Source organism: Pipra filicauda, unplaced genomic scaffold (genome assembly GCF_003945595.2).
Source record: "Pipra filicauda isolate LSUMZ 115617 unplaced genomic scaffold, ASM394559v2 scaffold138_size1969278_pilon, whole genome shotgun sequence".
NCBI lineage: Eukaryota > Metazoa > Chordata > Aves > Passeriformes > Pipridae > Pipra > Pipra filicauda.
Window position 1 is genome coordinate 967,929 of NW_024103862.1, and position 19,765 is coordinate 987,693.

At 40.9% G+C, this 19,765-nt stretch overlaps 1 protein-coding gene across 2 annotated transcripts in view; it reads right to left on the reverse strand.

Annotated features, from left to right (window-relative positions):
• LOC114002263 (cytochrome P450 7B1) overlaps window positions 1-19,765 on the reverse strand; it is a 223,530-nt gene that overhangs the window by 125,583 nt on the left and 78,182 nt on the right. The window contains exon 1 of one of the 2 annotated variants that reach the window (XM_027748159.2): window positions 3,815-4,162. The exons of the other annotated variant lie outside the window; for it this stretch is intronic. Within the exon in view, the coding sequence (XP_027603960.1) occupies window positions 3,815-3,912 (98 nt within the window). The 5' untranslated portion in view covers window positions 3,913-4,162. Of the gene's footprint in view, window positions 1-3,814; window positions 4,163-19,765 lie in introns of those variants that run through there. 2 annotated transcript variants of the gene reach the window in all.

Genomic DNA, 19,765 nt, shown 5'->3' on the forward strand with positions numbered 1-19,765 from the left:
GAAGGATCCAATTTCAATAGATAAATACAGACACAACAATCTTTGTTCCCCTTCTCTCCTTTTATTCCCTTCCCCAAAGACAGTGGTTTTAATTTGTGGTGACAGCCTGAGCCCCTTCCCCTTCCTAGTAATCAGCAGCATCTGCCCTGCAAAGAGGGAGTCGGAGAATACCCCAGCCTTGTCCACAAATTGTTGGTTACAATCTGTGATCATTTGCAGTCATGGACCCACAATAAAAAAAAAGCAGCCAAATATAAACGTCAATTTGAGCAAGAATCCACTTCTACAACTATCAAAGCCAGTAGGAGACAGCCCTGTGGATCTCCAGGGCCCTTCACTGACTTGGGCAACATCACTGCTGGAAGACAAGCAGGAGTTAGCTTCACCTGCTATCTCACCTCCTGCTCCATGAGACCATGCACAACTAGTTGAAAAACAGTTTGAAAACACCAAAAAAGACCCCACATAAATCTGGGGATGACTTAGACATTTTATAAAGACAAAAGAGAATAATCTGTGCAGTCTCCAGCCTAGGAAGTCATCAGGTTTTGCCATAGCAGAAATACTTTTGTACAGCAGCAAAAAGGAAGCGCTCTATGAAGAAAAGACATTCCTCAGCAAACAGCCTAGATAGGCTTTTCTTCATTAACCAGTAAGAGGGAGATCCCTCTGCTGCATGCAGAACACACTGAGGCTCATCTGACATAGAAGTTTAACTCAAAATAAATTTTTTCTGTGATTATGGAAACTTTCGTTCTTCTTCTGTTTCTGCACCATCTGTGATACAAAACCTGGCAAAGACTCCAATTAGTTTCCTTTGTGTTATTACCACCATAAGCACTCAAATGATAAACACTTATACAAAAGGAAATTCTTCTTCCTTTCTACCCTGTCTCTAAAGAGCAGATCTAAATACTTTAAGAAGAAAACCGGTACTGAACTCACCCTGACATCTTGTAATGCCAAATTACACCGACTTCATCACAAAAAGGCAATGGCAGATTAAGTCAATCAACACCTCTTCTGACAAAAACTTTTCTCCAGTAACAAGCACTCAGCCTGACAGGAATCAAGCAGAAGCACCTTACACCAGGAAAGGTGAAATCCTGAAACATCTGCTTAAGCAACATCTGTGATGGATTTAAGAGTTCTCTTCTCTGGGATACACAAACCCTCGTCAGGCTCCTAGAGGTATAACTCTTGGAGCCACAGAGGTGGTTGTGCTTTGCCTCAGTGGAGCACGACAGCGGCATCATCTAGCAAAACAAACATACCAAACTTTGCGATGCAAGTTAGCACTTAGTGTTGTTTATTTATGTACTTAAACTCTTTATTTATATATACACATATTTGATAACTGCACCTATCCTGATGGAACCCATGCATGGCTGTGGTTAAGATGTCAAATTTTATTTTGGTCAAGTTTATATTGGTACCCTAAACACAACAATCCCCTTATACAGAGTTTGCACACTGGTACAAATTTACATTGGTACCCTAAACACAACAATCCCCTTATACAGAGTGTGCACACTGGTACAAGCATACTAACATTAGAGCAATATATTAATTTACATAAAAACACATGCATACGTGAAGTAGCAACAAGCGCCACAAAACAAATATTGTTTGCGTTTCTGTCCAAATGGGTGTGATCCAGGAATACAACCTTGACTTTGGCATTTATTTATGCTGTAATCTCCCAACAGTCCCTATGTAAACAGGTTCGCATATGTTTACAGTGGATTCCTGAGGGGAGGGGTAGCCTCACCTGCTGCTTAACAAACCCTCCCTGGGTTTGTTAGATTCAAATAGAAGAGAGGGAAAGAAGAAATGAGACGTGGAGGACACATGGGGATGGATAACCAGATAAGGGTCAGATAAGCAAAAGGATATCACAGACTTGCACCAAATCTTAGAAGCATGAACTAAGACCTATCCCTATTTTTTAATCTGCTGCACCCTTAGTACAGTTTTTCTTCCTACTGATCAGAAACGGCTGTTGTCGACAGCCAGGCTGCTCCCAGGCACCTCTCCAGATAATGCATAATTTCTTTTCTTCCTTCATGCTAAAAAAAAAAAAAAACAACTAATTGCACATTTTACTGGAGCAGGACAGCACCTCAACACCAGCCCCTTATGCTGAGGGCTGTGCTACACAGAGGTTGATGGTTTATCCATTTGTTATTTACAGTTGCTTGTATGCCAGTGCTTTGTATACTTCTTTGAGAAACAGCACAGGATTTAAAGTGGTTTATTAATCAAACAGAAGTTTGTTTTTTTGGGGCAAGACAGTACACCTTCTTGCTGAGGCCTCCTGTACAATATCATTCTGCTGTGGCACAAATGTCTAAACAATTTTGCTGTAGATTCTAAAGAGTGCACTTTAAAAACTCCACAGCCACAAGGGTTATAAAAATAACTCAAAATGGGTTCTTTGATCCTTTTCCCCTACCATTCACATCTGGCTGAAAACTTTACAAGCAAGAGCTCTGCCTGTTTCCATTTTAAAAAATTCAAGTTTTTTTTAAATTTTACTAGAATTTCGACTGATGACAGGCACAATTTTATAATGTGGCTTAGCCAGTATAACAACATCTAGCCTTAAAATGACATCCAATCCCATTTGGCCTGACCATGTCCTTCCTGCTCCCCTTTTGTTTACTGTGTTGATGTTCTTTAGGGAGCTAGACTTGCAGCAAACTAAAGCTATTAAAAAAATTAGGGGTTTGGCTGGTTTAACTCCCAGAACCAGTTTACAGAGGGTCAGATAAGCAACAGGGATGATGATGAGGAGGAGGAAGAGTGACCAGTCAAGCAGCAGCTATCCATTTCATAAACCAAGTTGAAGCATGAAGCCGCATCACAGACTACTCTGTCAAGTAGTTTGTCTTATGGGACCAATCAAACACTGGGATCATCATCTGCAGAACAGACACTGAAGAGCATCAAGTATTGGCTACACTTGATCAAGCATTTCACCTCATCAAGTGATAAATACCTGTGAAAATGACAGTATATAAAATAACAGGTATTCAGAAACAGAAAATATAGTTCCAGACAGTACTTCTTTCCCCTCAAAAAGAGTGCAAGTTCTTCTTAAAGCGTCCCAAAACACGTGTGTACCTTCTGTGACTCCTTAGATCGTATAGCTGACAGAAACTAAAGGCAACCCCGTGAGAAACACTAACAGAAGTCACTAGAATGTCCATGACCCGAGCTACTCATCACAGAGAAAACTGGCAGCGAGGGCCGATGTTGCAACCCCGCAGCGGCCGCAGGTACGGCCTGCGCACCTCGGGCTCCGCGGGACGGTCCCAGGGCCGCGCCGGGATGTCCTGCTACACGAACAGCTCGCGTTCAGGTTCGCAGCGAACCTCAGGGTCACGTATGTTTTCACACACGCCAAACTGCTCAGAGCCTGGATGTGTGCTCCCTGCACACCTCCTGTTGGAGCACGGGCTCCCCTGCACCCACGGGAGGCGACACCAGACTCCCACGTGCCGCGGTCAGGCGAGGAGCCACCGCCCCCATCGCACCTCCCCGGCTCTCCCGGCCCCCGGGAGCGCAGCTGCTGCCGCCGCAGTCCCCCCGCCGGCCCCGGCCGCCCCGGGGCCCGCCATCGCCGCCACCCCCGGCGGCCCCCGGGCACTGCCGCCCCCGGCCCGCCGGGCGCTGATAGGGCGTCCCCGCGCGGGGGGGGGCGGGGACAGCGCAGCCCAATGCGCGGCTCGGCGGCGCCGCGCCCGCCCGGCGGCCCCGCTCCCGCGGCGCGGCCGTGCGGGAATGCGGCGTCCTCCCCCCGCCCCGGTACCTTCTCCTCCTGCAGAGCACGCACGCGGCCCACAGCAGCAGGGCGGCGGCGGCGGCCGCCCCGCCGTAGGTGCCGAGCGGCAGCGTGTCGGGGCCCATGCTGGCGGCGCTCGCCGCGGCGGCCGCTGGTGCCTCGCCGCCGCCGGGGAGGAAAGTTTCGCCCGTCCTCCCGCTCCCGGCAGGAGAGGATCCCGGCCGGCCGTCCCTCCCCGCCCACCCCGAGCCCAGGGGGCTGGGTTTGGCTGCTCGGAGCCGGACTTGGCGAGCGGGCCCGGTGCGACCCGGCCGGCTCCTCCCCGGGGAGCGCCCGGCGCGGGGAGGGTCGCGCCCGCCCGCCCCCGCGGCCTCCCGGCGGCGGCGGAGGGAAAGCTTCGGCCTTCGGCTCGCGGGGAAAGGCTCCGATGTGGCGGAAAGGTCCCAGGACGGAGACCCCTCTTCATCCTGGGTCTCCGTCCTCCCCGCCCTCCAATCCCTGTCAGCTCTCCCGGCACCCTGTGAGGGTCTCGGGGCCCTGCAGAGGGGCTCGTGTGGCGGAGCGGCGGTGGCGTGTCCCCATTGCGAACGGGGCTGGGTTCGGGCAGGTAGCGACTCTGATATCCCGTTGACCTCTGCTCGGTTTTGGTACAGAAAACCGATGTGTGTCCCCCGCTTAAACAGCAGGACAACACCTCACCATCTTCATAAAACTTCACCTGAGATAGGATAAATGAGATATGAATAGTGAGCGTTGCCTTTTGGCGTTGTGCTATATGAGAATAATGTGGGTCCAGTCCCCCACTGTGCCAGTCTCTCTGATGTGTTATGAAGAGCGGAGGAGGTGAGAAACCAAAAACTGAGGCAATGGAGAGATCCCCAGCGTGAGGAAGTGGGATGAGGTGGAGTGACTCAGAGGTCCAGGTAGTTCAGTACTGCATGGCAGGACAGGGACTAAAAAAATATCCGGGCAGCAGCAGTACCTTACAGCTCCACTGCCATTTGGCACAATGTACACTCCAAAATGTTGCTGTGATGTAAGAGACCGTTCAATGCAAATTCACACTGAAGGAGTAAGATGCTTCATTTTCTGGAATTGTGGTTCGGTTGAATGCTGACAGGCAAAAAGTTCACCTAGCTTGCTTACTCAGCTGCATGTATTATCATGCATTATATGTTTCACAATGTTTGGTGGTTTATACATTCCTTTCATCTTGGAAACAAGTTGTACAACACTTAGTCTTCTGGCTTGCCCTGTTGTAAATTTTCTCAAAATTGTAGAGTCCCAAATGTATCTTAGCAGATAAAAAGCCAGTTAGCTAAAAGCCGTCCTGAACTTTAAAAGGCTTCATCATTTTTAGCAGCTTGAGTCATCTCTGACCGTTTGCAGTCATCAGGGCTGTGTGTCTTCTTCCTCAAACATTCCTGTTAATTTCAATTAAATACTCAAAAATACCATTGTATTAATCAGCAAAAATCTAATTAGTGTGTCTCACATTAAATTTTCTCAGAATTGGGTCACTATTGCTTAAAACCATCAGCTGTCTGTCCCTCCTGAGACTAAAAGCAACAGAAACCCTTATTGTGCAATATGATGCATAAAGGGAAACCATAAGAGAAACTGATGTTGTAGTTCTGTAGGGCTTTTGGCAGGGAACTATACTTGAAATCCCCAGCTTGGGAATCCCAGGAGGTTTCTTAGCTACTAGTCCAGTAAATTCATGGAAAAGGAGTAATTCAAGACTGAAATGCGTTGAGATGTAAGACATTACACAGTAAAATATTACTCATTTTACAAGTGACCTTTGCTGTGAAAATTTAGTGTTTCAGTTCAGTTTAATGAGAAATAACTGTTCATGTACAACTAAATAGCTATGACAACTAGAGTAAGCCCTCATCCACAATCAAACATCAAAACACCAAGAAGATCACTGTATTTCTGGCAGAGGATGTGAAGCGGTTACAACAGCCTTTTTTATTTTACACTTTTCATATTTGCTGAAAGTTACTGTCTCAGGTCAATTGCAGATGCAAAAACCACACCTCACACACCAAAAAGCACCACACCATCAGCAAGACTGTGTTATTTTGAAATACAGAGACCACAACCTGAAAGGTCCTAAGTATCCTAAGAATGCTGTGTACTGTTCTGTGTCAACTCTTTAAAAATCCCAAGAGGATGGATTGAATTCTTAACTAGCAAAGGATTCTCAAAGAGCTAGAAACTGAAACATGTTTAAGTTTGGTGTCTTATATATAGTATGTATTACGTCAATGCAGATCCAACTGGATGATATTTACACATAACATACCAGTTAAAATTATAATAGATGTATGTGTAGATATTGGCATCTCAGCTAACTGGAGAAACAGGGTGAGGCTGAACAGTTCCCTTTAATGTAGCTCTAGCAGGAAAGAGGAAAATAATTTAATTTTCAGAAGGTGCAAGCCTAGTCTTATAGTGATATGGTCTCATGCTGAAAAATTAGTTTTTTGAGGCTTGGAGGGATTTTCAGTTTCAAGCTGTCATGAGATCTTTATGGAGGTATCGCTGCAGCATGGTCATAAGTGAGGAGAAAGAATGCAAATGCTATTATATTTGGAAAAGGATAATGTTACTTTCCAGCTGGATACAACTGTGTCCAGTTGTTATCCTTACTGGTGGGGTGTAATTGCTGTTGTTCCATGACAGTAGTATTGGCTCCTTAGCAAATTTCTTCAAGTGCTGTTTGTGTGATTAGAAAGCTGCTAGAAACAAGCGCAGGCTCGAGAGAGGTGAAGGCATTTGCAAATACCTACTGGGAAGGGACAGAGAATTCATGAGATAAGCTTTGAAGGCTTTTCAATTGGAATACACCAAGGATTTCAGAGAGGTTCCTAATACCATGGTAGTAAGCTTAGATAGATAGATAGATAGATAGATAGATAGATAGACAGATAGATGCTCAGCTACATTTCTCCTGTTTAAATTGTGAACATTCTGTACATATGCTACAGTTCAAAATGCATACTGTGTGTATGTTTCATACTGCCAATGTTGTAAGATGATATAGATCATATTTTTTTGTCTTATGAAAATGCAGAAGACTCAAAATAAACTTTGAACAGTATATACTGCAATCTGTACTATATGTTACACATCACAGTGTGATTTTGCTATGTACAGCACATGGACAAATGCCTGTTCTACTGGGTAGCTTTCATGTGCACAAGGATTTAAACTCCCAGGCTTAGACAAGAGCAGATTCTCTATCACTGAAACACCAGTGACATAATGTGTTATAAATGATGGCAGGAAGAAGGCTTACTTTTCTACTCGCCTAACACTACTCATTCAAAGGCTATTTTCAACAGCTTATAGCTTTACTCTGCTACAACCATTGCAGTTGCAATACTGCAAGTCCATTCTTGCCTTCAGTTTAAATGCGCATGCAGTATTTCAACCAAAACAATGTGTGTATTTTTGTGAGCAATGATAAGGGAAAATACCCGTGGTAACATTTTTAGTGATTTTGAGAAACGGCAGTGGCATCAGACTTTGAAATGAGGTCAACAAATTAACCTCTGTGTCAAAGATAATCTGTCCAAATTTATTTAGGTTATAAGCCCCACAAGAAAAGAGGTTTTGTACACTCTAATGACCTGCTGGACCTTTGGGGCTTAATTCCGTGAAGATGCCACTGGAACTGGGTCTGCTTCCAGCTCTTAGCTCAGCAGCTGTTTTCTCTGGAAGTGAAGCTCTGAGCTAATAGAGATCAGGCTGTATTCAGGGCAATGAAAGTAAAAGCCTTTTTGTTCCCTGCTCTCCCTCTCCCTTCCTGCTAGAATACAGGCAAAGGGAAGTGCAGTGATGTAAGTGTAGAACGGAAAGGCTACAGACCTCTCAAATCTCACTCACTAGATTCAAGATTAATACATTCAATTCTCACTTTGTGTTCTCTTCTTTGAGAACAGACCAAGGTGCATTTAATGCTTTTGGAATGGGCAGCGCTGCAGCCTCTCTCACATGGCCTCCTGTGTCAATCACAGCCAGGTGGCCTGATCTCTGAACAAGACCCCATGCTGAGACAGGTGAGAAGTCCCACTCATCTGCCCCTGCATTTCAAATGCTGTAATCCACTGTCATGTGAACTACCATGCCAAACATATGCCTATTACATGCTTCAGCATATGTACTCATATTTTGTCAGAAAAAAAAAGAGCTGAGAGGTCCACAGGGGCAGGAACTGAATAGGCAAAGAGATCATGAATGGGATCCAGAGAGGGAAAAAAAAAGAGGATTAGGAACAGATGAGTACAAACTGGGGATGAATGGGCATGAAATCTGGGACCCAAAGGAAAGGAGAGAGGAGGACAGTAAGAATAGAAAAGATTTTTAAGAAAAATGTGACAGAACAGACAACTGCCTCAGTGTAGAGATTAAGATATGGAATTGTGATATGACTCAAAGGGGAAATCCAAGAAGAGAGGTGAAACTGGAGATGAGTGGGAATGACAGCACGAGAGAGGAGAAGCTAAGAGGACTGAATTGGTTCCTACAGTTTGCAGTCTGGGACTCAGTGGGAAAGAAGAAAGGGATTTGGATCAAAAATTGAAACTGGGAAAGCATAAAAGTGATGGGCAAGAGGATCAAGAGGAGACCAATAGAAGATGCTCCATCTTCCTGGATGCAGTCTTACTTTGTACAACGGCAGAGCCTCAATAGACCTGTTTCTCTGTACTGCCATCTCTGCCACAAGTCATGCAATACTGTATTTTCCCTTCTGTTGTAGCTAACTATCATGTGATCACAGTGAGAACTGTTAGATTACTTCCTAATCTGGCATAAAACTCATTCACTGAAGGAAAAGAAGGAATAGCTAGCATGCCATCAGATAAGCCATTGAATCAAATCATTCTGAAGCCATAGATTCTTTAGCTTTGCAAGGAGATGGACTGGCAATCTAAGATGTGGACTGTGGGAAAATGAGACATCCTATTCTGGGAGTTAAATACAAGGGAGCTGTGCTACAGCTGCCACAAGGGAGAATTTTTATATTTTCACTGAGTTTGTAATGAGAAAATTTTAATATATACAGATATCTACAAGGATGTAATTTAGGAATGAGCTTTACAGATAAACCTAGATTATGTAGACGAAGAGAGTGGAGAGCTCCTGCTTCTTCCTTGTCATAGATGGAAACATGGTGTGGCAAGGAGGTGACTGCAAAAGCTGTGGCTGTCATGGCTAAGTTAACTCAAGATTCTCCTTTATAGTTATATTCCATCCACTTCTGTGGTTAATTTTTATACCATCATACCACTCATAGGCTAATTATCTGATACACCCTCATTTTCTGCAGGTTAATTTGAGAGCTTGGGTCTGATTTGCCAAAGTGCTAAGCCCATCAAAAGTGATACATATCTATAGTTATCTAGATGTAAAGAAACAGTGATGTGTTCAAGACTCGCCCTTTGAACACATAAAGCACTTTTAGCATAAAAAAACCCCAGCATTTACCTGCCCTACAGATAAGCTTCCATGAAAATATTAATGCTGGTGTGCCCTAAACAAAATTTATATTTGCAATATAGTAAGGTATTCAACTGTATGCTCTGAGTAACATAATAAAATTTTGAAGAATGCTGTATTCCCTGCACAGGATTATATGTTAAGAATTTGGCAAAGTTATCCTAAAAAACTGATGGAACTACATCATACTCTACCTTCATTAAAAGCCCACGGTTCTGGATTTTCTAACTTTCTAATAGCTGACTTTGTAACCTTCAAAATACACTTTTTATTTTTCATTGCTATAATTCAGTTTTATTTGCCTTGGGAATACTGCAGTCCTTGCTAGCAGCAAATATTTGGGGCAACTAAAGAGTGTTTGTACTACTATAAAAACAAATATCATGTATTAACTCATTAACTGGCAGGTGTATGTATATAAACAACATCTGGACAGTTTTCATTTCTCTGGAGTACTGAACACAGCTATAGCACAAACTGGAAGAGAGGAGAGGGAAGGAGAGAGGAGGGGAGGGGAGGGGAAAGGAGGGGAGGAAAGGAGAGAGGAGGAGAGGAGATAAAAAGGAGTAGGTGGGAAGGGAACATTAAAGATTCAGCTTTCACAGTGCTGTCCATTGTAAGGATGAATCAGCTGTAGGGTGGAATATCCTGTTTTGCAAACAGAAACAGTTCAAGAGAAAGTCTAAAGAGTACACAGTTACCCAAGTGAAAAGAATGAATGATTGAAGAATGCAGATGAAAAATCGTAGAACTATTAAGAAGTGTATTATTAATGGACTGGTATTATATGAGTGGTATTATATGAGTCAAATGGTTAGACATAGAAGCAGTGAAAAAGGAGACAGTAAAATCCAGACAAATTTGTCATCAGGATGATAATACAATTGTGAATCCATCCACAGACATTTCTGAAACCCCACATAGGGAAATGCATGATCACAAACAAAAGAAAATCAGTGGCTGGGGTATTGCCCTAAAATGATTAAGCATTTATGTCAGGAGTGCTAACCATTGCAAAACAGGGCAGATGCTTATGGTAGATACGTTTAAAAAAAATACAAGAAAATGTTTAAAAAGGAGACTAGACCTCCTAAACTGAAATAAAATCAGAAATACACTCAAAAACTTTGGAGCTGTCTTGGCAAAAGCAAAAAAAGTGGAGCAGTGCTGGTCAGATCAAAGTGCAGTAGAAAATGTTTCAAGAGCAATGCTAAGAGTTACTGCACACATAGAAGTTTATTAGCAATAAAACACAGGGTAATTATCAACTAAAATAATGTTTTATGTAAAGAAGGGGAGATGTGCACAAGTTTTGAATGCATGATTGTGTTTTCACATTCACCCTGAAAAGAAATGCAATTAACAAAAAAGGATTCAAGGAAAAAAGGCTCATATAGACCTGAAATGTGACTTAAATAGCATGACTCAGTGACAGGATTTCTAAATCCTGATATCTTAGACTGGAGCTGATAATAACTCCCATGGTGCTAACTATACTTCTGCACAACTAGTTTTTGTTTTTATTTGTCATTTTTGGACCACAGTTTCAATATATTAGTACTACAGATTTTTTAAACCAGGTCTTTAGATGCGATGAATTTGTATTCTTTGGGTTTTGTTAACTTACTGTAGCACTTGTTCCTCTGATACTGCTTTGGATAGTGGTTTTGCTGATCAATGATGTCATGATTAAAATATTATTTAAAGGATTTGAATTTATATTTAATTGTACTTAATAATGTGAAAAGCAAAAAGCAAAACACTGTAGTACAGTACATCATTACGCCAGTCAGATTGTAATCTTCGGCTGCAAATCTGTCAAAGCCTGAAGTTGGCCAGTAAAGCTACTGGGGTTGGTAAATGTGTGCCTCCCTGTGCATGGGGCACACCTATGGGCGGTGTTCTGATTAGAGAAATTGGGTGGAGTGTGGGATAGAGTCTGTACTTTGGGCTCTATCCGATATAGATACTTTTTCCAGATTAAATGTTCTGTGTGTGGATAGACTAAGCTCAGGCCGGTCTAAAATGGGATCTCAGAGGTTACATTATTTCAATATCTCCCTAAAGAGCAAAGCAAGCAAGATCCTTTAGAAAGGGAAGTGGGAAATAGGTATGCGGGCAGCGTATGCTCGTGGTTACTCTTCAGGTTTGTCACAGCCTAAGTTGAAACTGAAGCTTTTAATTTTACTATGATACTCGTGCTTTATTATGATATTGGAAGTCACTGGAGATCCCCTCTACATATGTACTCAGTTTGGCCTCCAGGTGGTCAATGTATGAGAAAAGAGGTGATACTTTCTCGGTTGTCACCTCCATAGGCAGAATCAACGATGCTAGAAGAAGATGCAGGAATAGAAAAGTAGATACAGCCCTATGAATTCAAGTTTTCAAAATCGGAGAGAACATGTAATTCCTAAGCAGAAATATTGGCTGCACCTTGAAACCCTTGTGTTAGAAAAGTGCTTTGGTTTTAAAAATATTCTCTGAAAACCTGCTTCTTGCTTAATAGTCAATACCTGTTTAAAACCTGCAAAAAAAGTGTAATTTTGTGCCTGTGGGGGAACGTATTTGAATTTGTGGACCTACCTGTATTTTAATTCAAATGATGGTTTCATACTTTGAGTTATATTTTGCAAATGAGGGAGGAGTCAACATAATATTTTGTCAGATGCAGATCTGAGTCATTTAACAAAAGCAGCAGAGTCTTTTGGTCATATCACACATGAGCATGCAAAACCAGGCCAAAATGGAGTTCTTAAATGCCAATCAAATAAATGGCTATTATATATGTAAGCAATTCCCAGAACAGAAAAGAAATATTTTAATAAGTAAAATAATTGTTTGCCTTGAAAGACATGAGTAATCTAGTGATTTTTTTTTTCCTTGGAAAATTGATGCTGAACAGGTTAAGATATTTCCTTAATGTGATGCAACCCTGTTTCTCCACAGAGAGCAAAGACCTTTTCCAGCTCAGACTAAAATTGGGTATTTCCATGTTCACATTTCCAAACCTTCCTCTAGCCATTACTTTTTTCTTCTGCAAGGTCCACTGTTTCCTGCTTTTGCTCTCTGCTTGATGTTTTGGACTGTTTCTCTTCTGCAGATTGTAGAATCATAGAATGACTTAGGTTGGAAGGGACCTCAAAGATCATCCAGTTTCAACTCCTATGCCATGAGCAGGGACAGCTTTAACTAGACCAGGTTGCTCAGAGCTCCAACCAACCTGTCCTGGAACACTTTCAGGGATCACATCCGGCTTCTGCTTCCAGAAGCACACAGTACCTAATGGTACCCTTCTGCCCAGTTTCCCCAGGTTCAATTTCTGGGGTTCAGGCTGAGACTTCCTTTTCTTCTCATTACTCCAGGTAGAAGAATCACTGATACAAAAACATTTATAGGAGGAGAACTTGTGAAGGTCAGTAACCGGTTGCATCAGCTTCCAAGATGTGCAATCCCAACATCCATTATGCTCTTGTATTATATTCACAAGCACTAAATGGTGATATATGTATTTTAACAGGCTCATGTAAATTTCAAACTTCTATATATTCAGAATATAAATGATCGTATTTCCTTCCATATTTTGGAAAAGGTCCCATTTAATTGAAAAAAAAGTCTTTCTTGTTGCTTTCTCTCATAACTCAAAGAATTTTCCATTTCCTCAGACATAGGCTGATTGAAAACGTAATGGCACCATGATCATTTTCTGTTGAATTCTGTATTCATTTCTGTTACACCTAATTACATTTCTGTGATATTGTGTTGGAGTTATCCCTAGAATTCCATGCATTTTTTTCTAGGTAAATTACAATTAACTTTAAAAAGTAAAGGAAATATCCAATTAGTGGTACAAAATTCCTGATAACTTTTGTGCTTCTCTGAAAATTATAGTTTATTTCTATTTGCATTTAGATTTCTCACTGAGTTCTTGGCCTTTGGGGTGGAATAAAAATTGGTTTGCTTAAAGAATCTGTTTTTATCAGGTTATTTGCTTAAGTATCCCAATCAATAATTTAATTCTATGAATGTTTAAGTTCATTATATATATGTTTTAGAAAAAAAAGTTGATCCATCCGATCTAAGCACATGCTTAGCCTTAAAAGCCTGAATGGTCTCACTGAACTCAAATTGAGAAACTACTTAAGTTCAGTGACATAGTCAGAGACATCTGCTGGAAATTTTGTGCTTGTAACAGATACTATTTCAGCTCTGAAAACAACACCAAGGACTTGACCCTATAAGTCTTTCACATTTAGAATTCCTACCAAAGTCAGGGGAAATCTTCATGAAGCAGAAAAGTCTAATAGTGTAATTATTCATCTACTGGGAAATGGCATATTATTCTATCACCTATTAAAATAAAATTGATACTTCTATATGTTTCTATCTCAATAATTTTGGAAGTGGTAAAATATGTGCAGGAATTGCTAAATGGTTTGGGGTTTTTTTTCTGAATCTTAAAATTTTGTCCTTAAAAGTCTACAGAAAGTCAAATATTAGGCAAATATTTTCTCCTTACAATGGTATCCGCCTTCATATAGTTTTTGTAAGCAAAACCTCAGGGAATGATATAACAAACCACTAAATAAAATTCAGATGTCTCAATTCACTTTTATTTTAAAAAAGAATTTTAATTGACACTAAAGCAAAGCATTTTATGGTGTAATTTACTGGCAGTGCAACATGTTGAGTTTCAAATGAGCTGTTTGTTTTCTGGAGCAGGCTGGAGAAAAGACACTCTGAAAGTGCACCCAGAACATGTGAATAACTCTGGTACTTCTCATTCATTCACTGTTTAACAATTAGTGTTAGTGATTGCAGATAGGAAAATAAGGACTTGTATTGAAAGTGTTCACAAAAGTAACTTTTCCCTTTCCTAACTAATGTTTCTGCTCTGGATGACAGCAGATGGAGTGAGGCAACAATCAGGTCATTCATGGTCTGGTGTAAATGAGAGTGTCTCTCTCGTCTCCAATACAACTATGCCAGGTTGGGGCTGTGAACCAGAACTCTGAAAAGTAAGTATCATCATACTGGCTATCACAAGTGGCCTACTTTTTTTTTTTTTTTTTAGGCTGTGATTTGTATCAAAAGCAGTAGTGTAAGTGATTAGGTCCTTGCAGAAGTTGGTTACAAAATAATTTGTGTAAAGGCTGTTTCCTTCTATTTCGAAGGGAAATTGTGCTTCTGCTTGGAATAGTGAGATGGTGTAGTCCTTCCCAAACACCTGATTTTACTGTAATATTTAGAATTGTAACTATAAATTTAGTTATTATTAACCTATTAATATTCCCCCATATGCTTTTATAGTTCTTGCTGTAATTATTGTTTTTAGAAATGTCTGATCCTGCTAAACACTTGACCCTTAGACTTCCTCTTGAAAGGTTTTCTGCTCGTACTTAGCTTTGAGCATGTGAGTCCAAAGTGCACCAGTATTATGGCTCCAACATCTTGGCAAAGAGCTGCTCCAGGCTGGGGGCTGGGCGCCTAAGCTCCACCTTAAATCTCTGGGTCTGGTCCAGCTCTGTGCTTTGGAAAGGTGCCAGATCAGTGGCCCTCAAGGCTGAAGTTCTTCTGTGCATTCATGAAAAGGCAACAACACGGGTCATATCCATGCAAGATTTATCACACATCTTGGCAAACAGTGCTGCACAGAGGGAGCCATATCTTCCCTGGCAAGTTGCTTCAACCATTGGGTCATTCAGATTGATCCAAGAGCCTTAATTCTTCAGCTTAGACTGAGCAGTCAAGTCCACTAATCTATTTGATGTTACACCTCTATAAACAGCTGCCTAGCACAGATAGTGCTTATTTTGACCAAGAGGTAATAGAGGTTCAAGAAAACATGACACTAGATTCCAGACTACTCAAAACAATCAAAACAAGTCAAGTGTCTTTCCAAAGCCCAGCCTGCACTGTCCTCCTCCCTTGCTAAAAGGCTTCTCAGTGCTGCAGTTTGGCAGTCAGCAGGCTATTGCACTGAGAGAGAATTTCAAATTCAAAGACCATCCCAATCTTAAAATGTCAACAAAACACTTGCTCTTCAAGTGTCAGGAGGCAACTGGTGAACCACAAGTGCCATTTTTAGCTATGTACAGATTACTATATGGGAAGTATAAATCACCTGCATCAAATTTCTGGTATAAACTTCTAAAGCAGTGAGTGCTTATCTGCCAAAGCATGCAGGAAATGCCTTTTAAAACAAGTTACTGGTAATACTCAACAGCAACAGACCCAGCAGTTCCTTGCTGTCTTTCCTGTGACAAAAATGCCTCAGTCAGCCTCTCTTTTTTATGTATGCCATTTTGAAAAGGACTAACTAACACTAGGACAAAACCAGGTAGTTGATTTCCTCTGATGATCCCTTCTGATGCTGTTCACAAGATGGAAATGCTTGTGGGCACAGGATTATCAATGAAATGCTGCATGCAAGAGATGTAGCCTTTAGTTCCAATGTGCAGACAAGAACCTGTGTCCCTTAGGTTCTACCTGACTTTTGTTGATCAAGTTTATCTGATGCTTGAATCATTGTTACAGGTTTTGCTGACCCACTGTTTTATTGAAAGCAGACAGTACACTCAAGCTGTGCTTGGGATGCTCAGGTTGGTCATTAGGAAACCAGAGAGTAATGCAGCAGTGGTAGAGGTTACGCAGAGAAATCAGTTTATCCCACACAGATTTTCAGCAACTGGCTGGAAAAAGTCGCACCTGACCTGATCTTGAGTGGGCAATAGTCCTGTTTCAAGTGAGAGGCAGCAATAGAAAATGTCCATAAATAACTTCCAACCAACATGAAATAATTGCCCTTTTTGCTGCATTCTTAGGATTGTTTAAATTAACATTCTGCTTTGAAAAAGAAAAGCAATTGTTAAACTTGAATATTTAAACTGTGCAAAAGTGTTTTTGAGTAGTGACTAACAAAAAAGAAGAACAAATAGAAAATTTAATACTGGTATATAAAAATTAAAATGAAAATAGACATGGCCACAGAGAGCTACAGAGGGAGTGTCTCCCTCCTCACCAGTCCACAGAGGTTTGCACATACCGTAGCCTTCTTTGCATTGCTTGGAAACTTTATCATAACATTTGCAAAAAGTGATTTGTGATTTGGGACTGTAATTTATTTTTTAGAAACTTTCTTTTTATTCACTGCTAGAGATGGGCTGAAGCCAGTTGTGTCTGAAATGAAACCAAAAGCCTCATGAGCAGATGGCCTAGCATGTTCAGCAAAAGTGCTATCTGGAAATGTGATGTATTCTTCACTAATGAAGAACCTTGAGGACTATCCTCTCTGTTTACCATCAGCCTCTGAATGTGTACCATTCTCTTATTCTCACAGGCACTGCTGCAGAAGAGAAATAATAAGTAGGAATAGCACTAAGGTTTAAAAGTCACATTACTTTTTTTTTTTTTTTTGGTTCCATATTAATGATATTAGATTTGTTTTGTGGTTTTTTTTTTCTTAATACCTAGCACCAGAAATGCTTCTAAGAGTTGACTGGTCTATATATATTAACTGGAATATAACTGTATCTGTAAATTGAAACCACACTAAATGGACATTTTGATATCCCTTTCAGTGTCCTTAGCATAGGCTACCTCACCTGATTTTTCTCTCACTGTAGGGTGGGACGAAGAAAAGAGGACATGGTTCCTGCATGCTTTCAGCCGGTTTCAAGGTTACAGCTTCCTTCCCCATCCACTGCCTTCCTCTGGTGTAATGTTATGTACACCTGTCTTCCAGTGCCAGATCTCGGCTTGACTCCTGCATCATCACCTCCCATTTCAACATACCCTATAATGTTCAAGATTAGGACACTTAGGTATGTTTAATGTGCAAAGATGAATGTGTCTACTCGTGCCTAGTGATAAGGTAGATAAACTCCTATTATGGTAAATGGAGACAGTTATCCTTAAATGGACAGACATTATCATCAACAGCTCTGGGCTCCACTCAGCATAGCTCTCCAGTGAGCACCAAGGGGAGCTGGTCACCAAAAGCAGATATAAACACCTACAAAAGCCTAAGCTTTGGATGTTTAAATATGGAACTAAGTCCCACCCCAGGTGATTGCCAGCAGTACTTTTTCTTTCTCCCAAAAATTCTCACTCAGTGTTTTTCTCTCTTCATTTCACTTGTTTACCTCCTCGTCTTGCTCCTACATGTCTTGTTTAACTCTTTGTTTTGCCATCTTGTATCATCATTTGTTCTGGAACAATGTATGCAAAATCTGCTCTTGAACGAGACAAACTTTGTTCGTACCTAGTTGAACTGCCGCTGTGATAAAATGCTTTCCTCCTCCTGACATTGACACAAACCATTTATCCTCTCACCTCAGCTTCATATTTAATGTGTAAACATGCTTGTTTGTTTGTTTGTTTTCCGAGGGAGGGAGATTTGTCATTAAATTTTAGTTCTGTTAAAGAAAAGTAAATTTTTCATGACTGGTTACTGTTTTAGCTATGTTTTAAAACTAACACAGCCTACACTCTTATTAAGATGCCTGATCCTCAGGCATGCTAATTTTTAAAAACCTTTAAAATCAATGGGAGCTGTGGAAGCTTAATGTGTCTCCTGTTTTCTGTGAAGCGTTCTCTCCGTGGTGGTTTGTGACTGTGTCTATATGGACAGCACAGCAACAAAGAAACAAATGAAGAGTAGAGCCTGTGTGCAATGCACACATAATGACGATAACACTGAACAATCCTCACGTTCCCCCAGATGTATCTCCCTGAACAAATATAAGAAGACTACCCCACGTGCAACAAAATTATGGGCTAAATTCTGAGCATCATTGTGCAAGTTTAAACCTCGACTGATTTCATTTTCTTTATTCCAGCCTAACTGGGATCAGGATCTGCCTGTATGATCAATACAGTAGGCATATTGACCTAAACCTTCTGGAAATAAATAAATACTGTCAGGAACAGTCCTCTTGCAGGGAAACACACAAAACCACCTGACTTTAAACAGACTTTTAAAAAACACATCTCTTATGAAAGCTCTTGAGAGCGGGAGTTCTTTCAGTCTCCCGGGGCATAGCAAGCAAAGCAAGGTAAGTTATCTTGACACCAAGTCCTCGAGCAGCAGATCTTTTGGGGAATGAACAAAGTGCTCTGTAGAGCCAGTCTGGCTTATCATCAGAGTCATCTGTATCCTTGAAAAGTACAGCTGGGGTTAGGGAAGCTGCAGAGAACACTTCTGTTAGACTGACATGCTTCTCCAAGCAAAGGAATCATCATGACTTCAGTTTCAGGGTAAGTATTTTCAGTGTTCCTTCCTCCTGAGGGGGATTTCTATCATAACCCATTGATTTGCATGGAGCTTATTGTGAGATATAGGGTTGTTTGTTTGTTTTGGTTTTTTTCCTTTGAATTATTTTTTTCTTAAAAAAGGAAGAAACATACTTGAAAAAGTTCCATGCTTTTTTTTTGTTAATACAGTAAGCCTGTATGAATTATTTCTGGCAATCCTGAACTTTGAACTGGGAATCTTTATCATATTAAATAGTTGCTCTGTTATGCAAATAAATATACACATATGTATTGTACAAATTTCTGAAAAATATTTCTTTCCACTGTTTGGTAATGTCAAATAATTCATTGACATTATGGGAGTCATACAACTTAATGAGAACAGCACTCAGTTGACCAGTCTGCCAGGAGACTTAAGTCTTTATTGTAAAAGAGGAACAAAGACTATATTTTTTTGTCCTGGTATTCTGATTCTTCATTAAATAGTAAGTTACTTTTGACAGATGTTCATTTTTAATTTCAGCCATATGGAGGCATAGTGGAATGATGTTTCAGACATTCTACCAATCCAGGACTACTAAAAATGAGGGAAGCAAATGTCAAATCCACAAAACCATACAGAAATGGATTTTTCTTTATTTTTTTCCCCCTAGAGAAAGTAAAAAAGAGAATTTTCTAAATGTATCAACCAAAATTCCCAGAAACCTTGACCTGACTGTGCTAAGTGACTGGAAGCAGGAAAAACTGTTGCAATCCTGTGGTTACTTAGTAGGATTTTGAGGGGTGGGTGTTCTTGGTTCAAATGATGATATTATCTGTACTTCCTCCTGCAACTCATGTTTATAAGTAGTCCATTAGTGCAATTTTTCACCAAAACGCCCCAAATTTGACTTTTTTTTTTAATCATATTTGTATAAGCTAAACAAACAGTGTACAGACTGGTGAGTGAATGGCTTATGCTTTTCATTCGTGTGCTGACAGCAGAGAACTTCTCTGTTTTTCAGAACAGGAATGTGAATTGCTAAGGAGAAGAGACATGGCTAGCTGTGGCCCCACCAGTATTTCCAGGCTGCTGTTTCTGAAAGAAGCAATTCTAAAGCTAACATTTCATCTGTTTATTTACTACATGCAGGAGGCTGGTTTTCTCAGTTGGTTGTTAAACAAAACAGCTGTCTACTACACATCTGTTTACAAAACATATTACCAGATTGT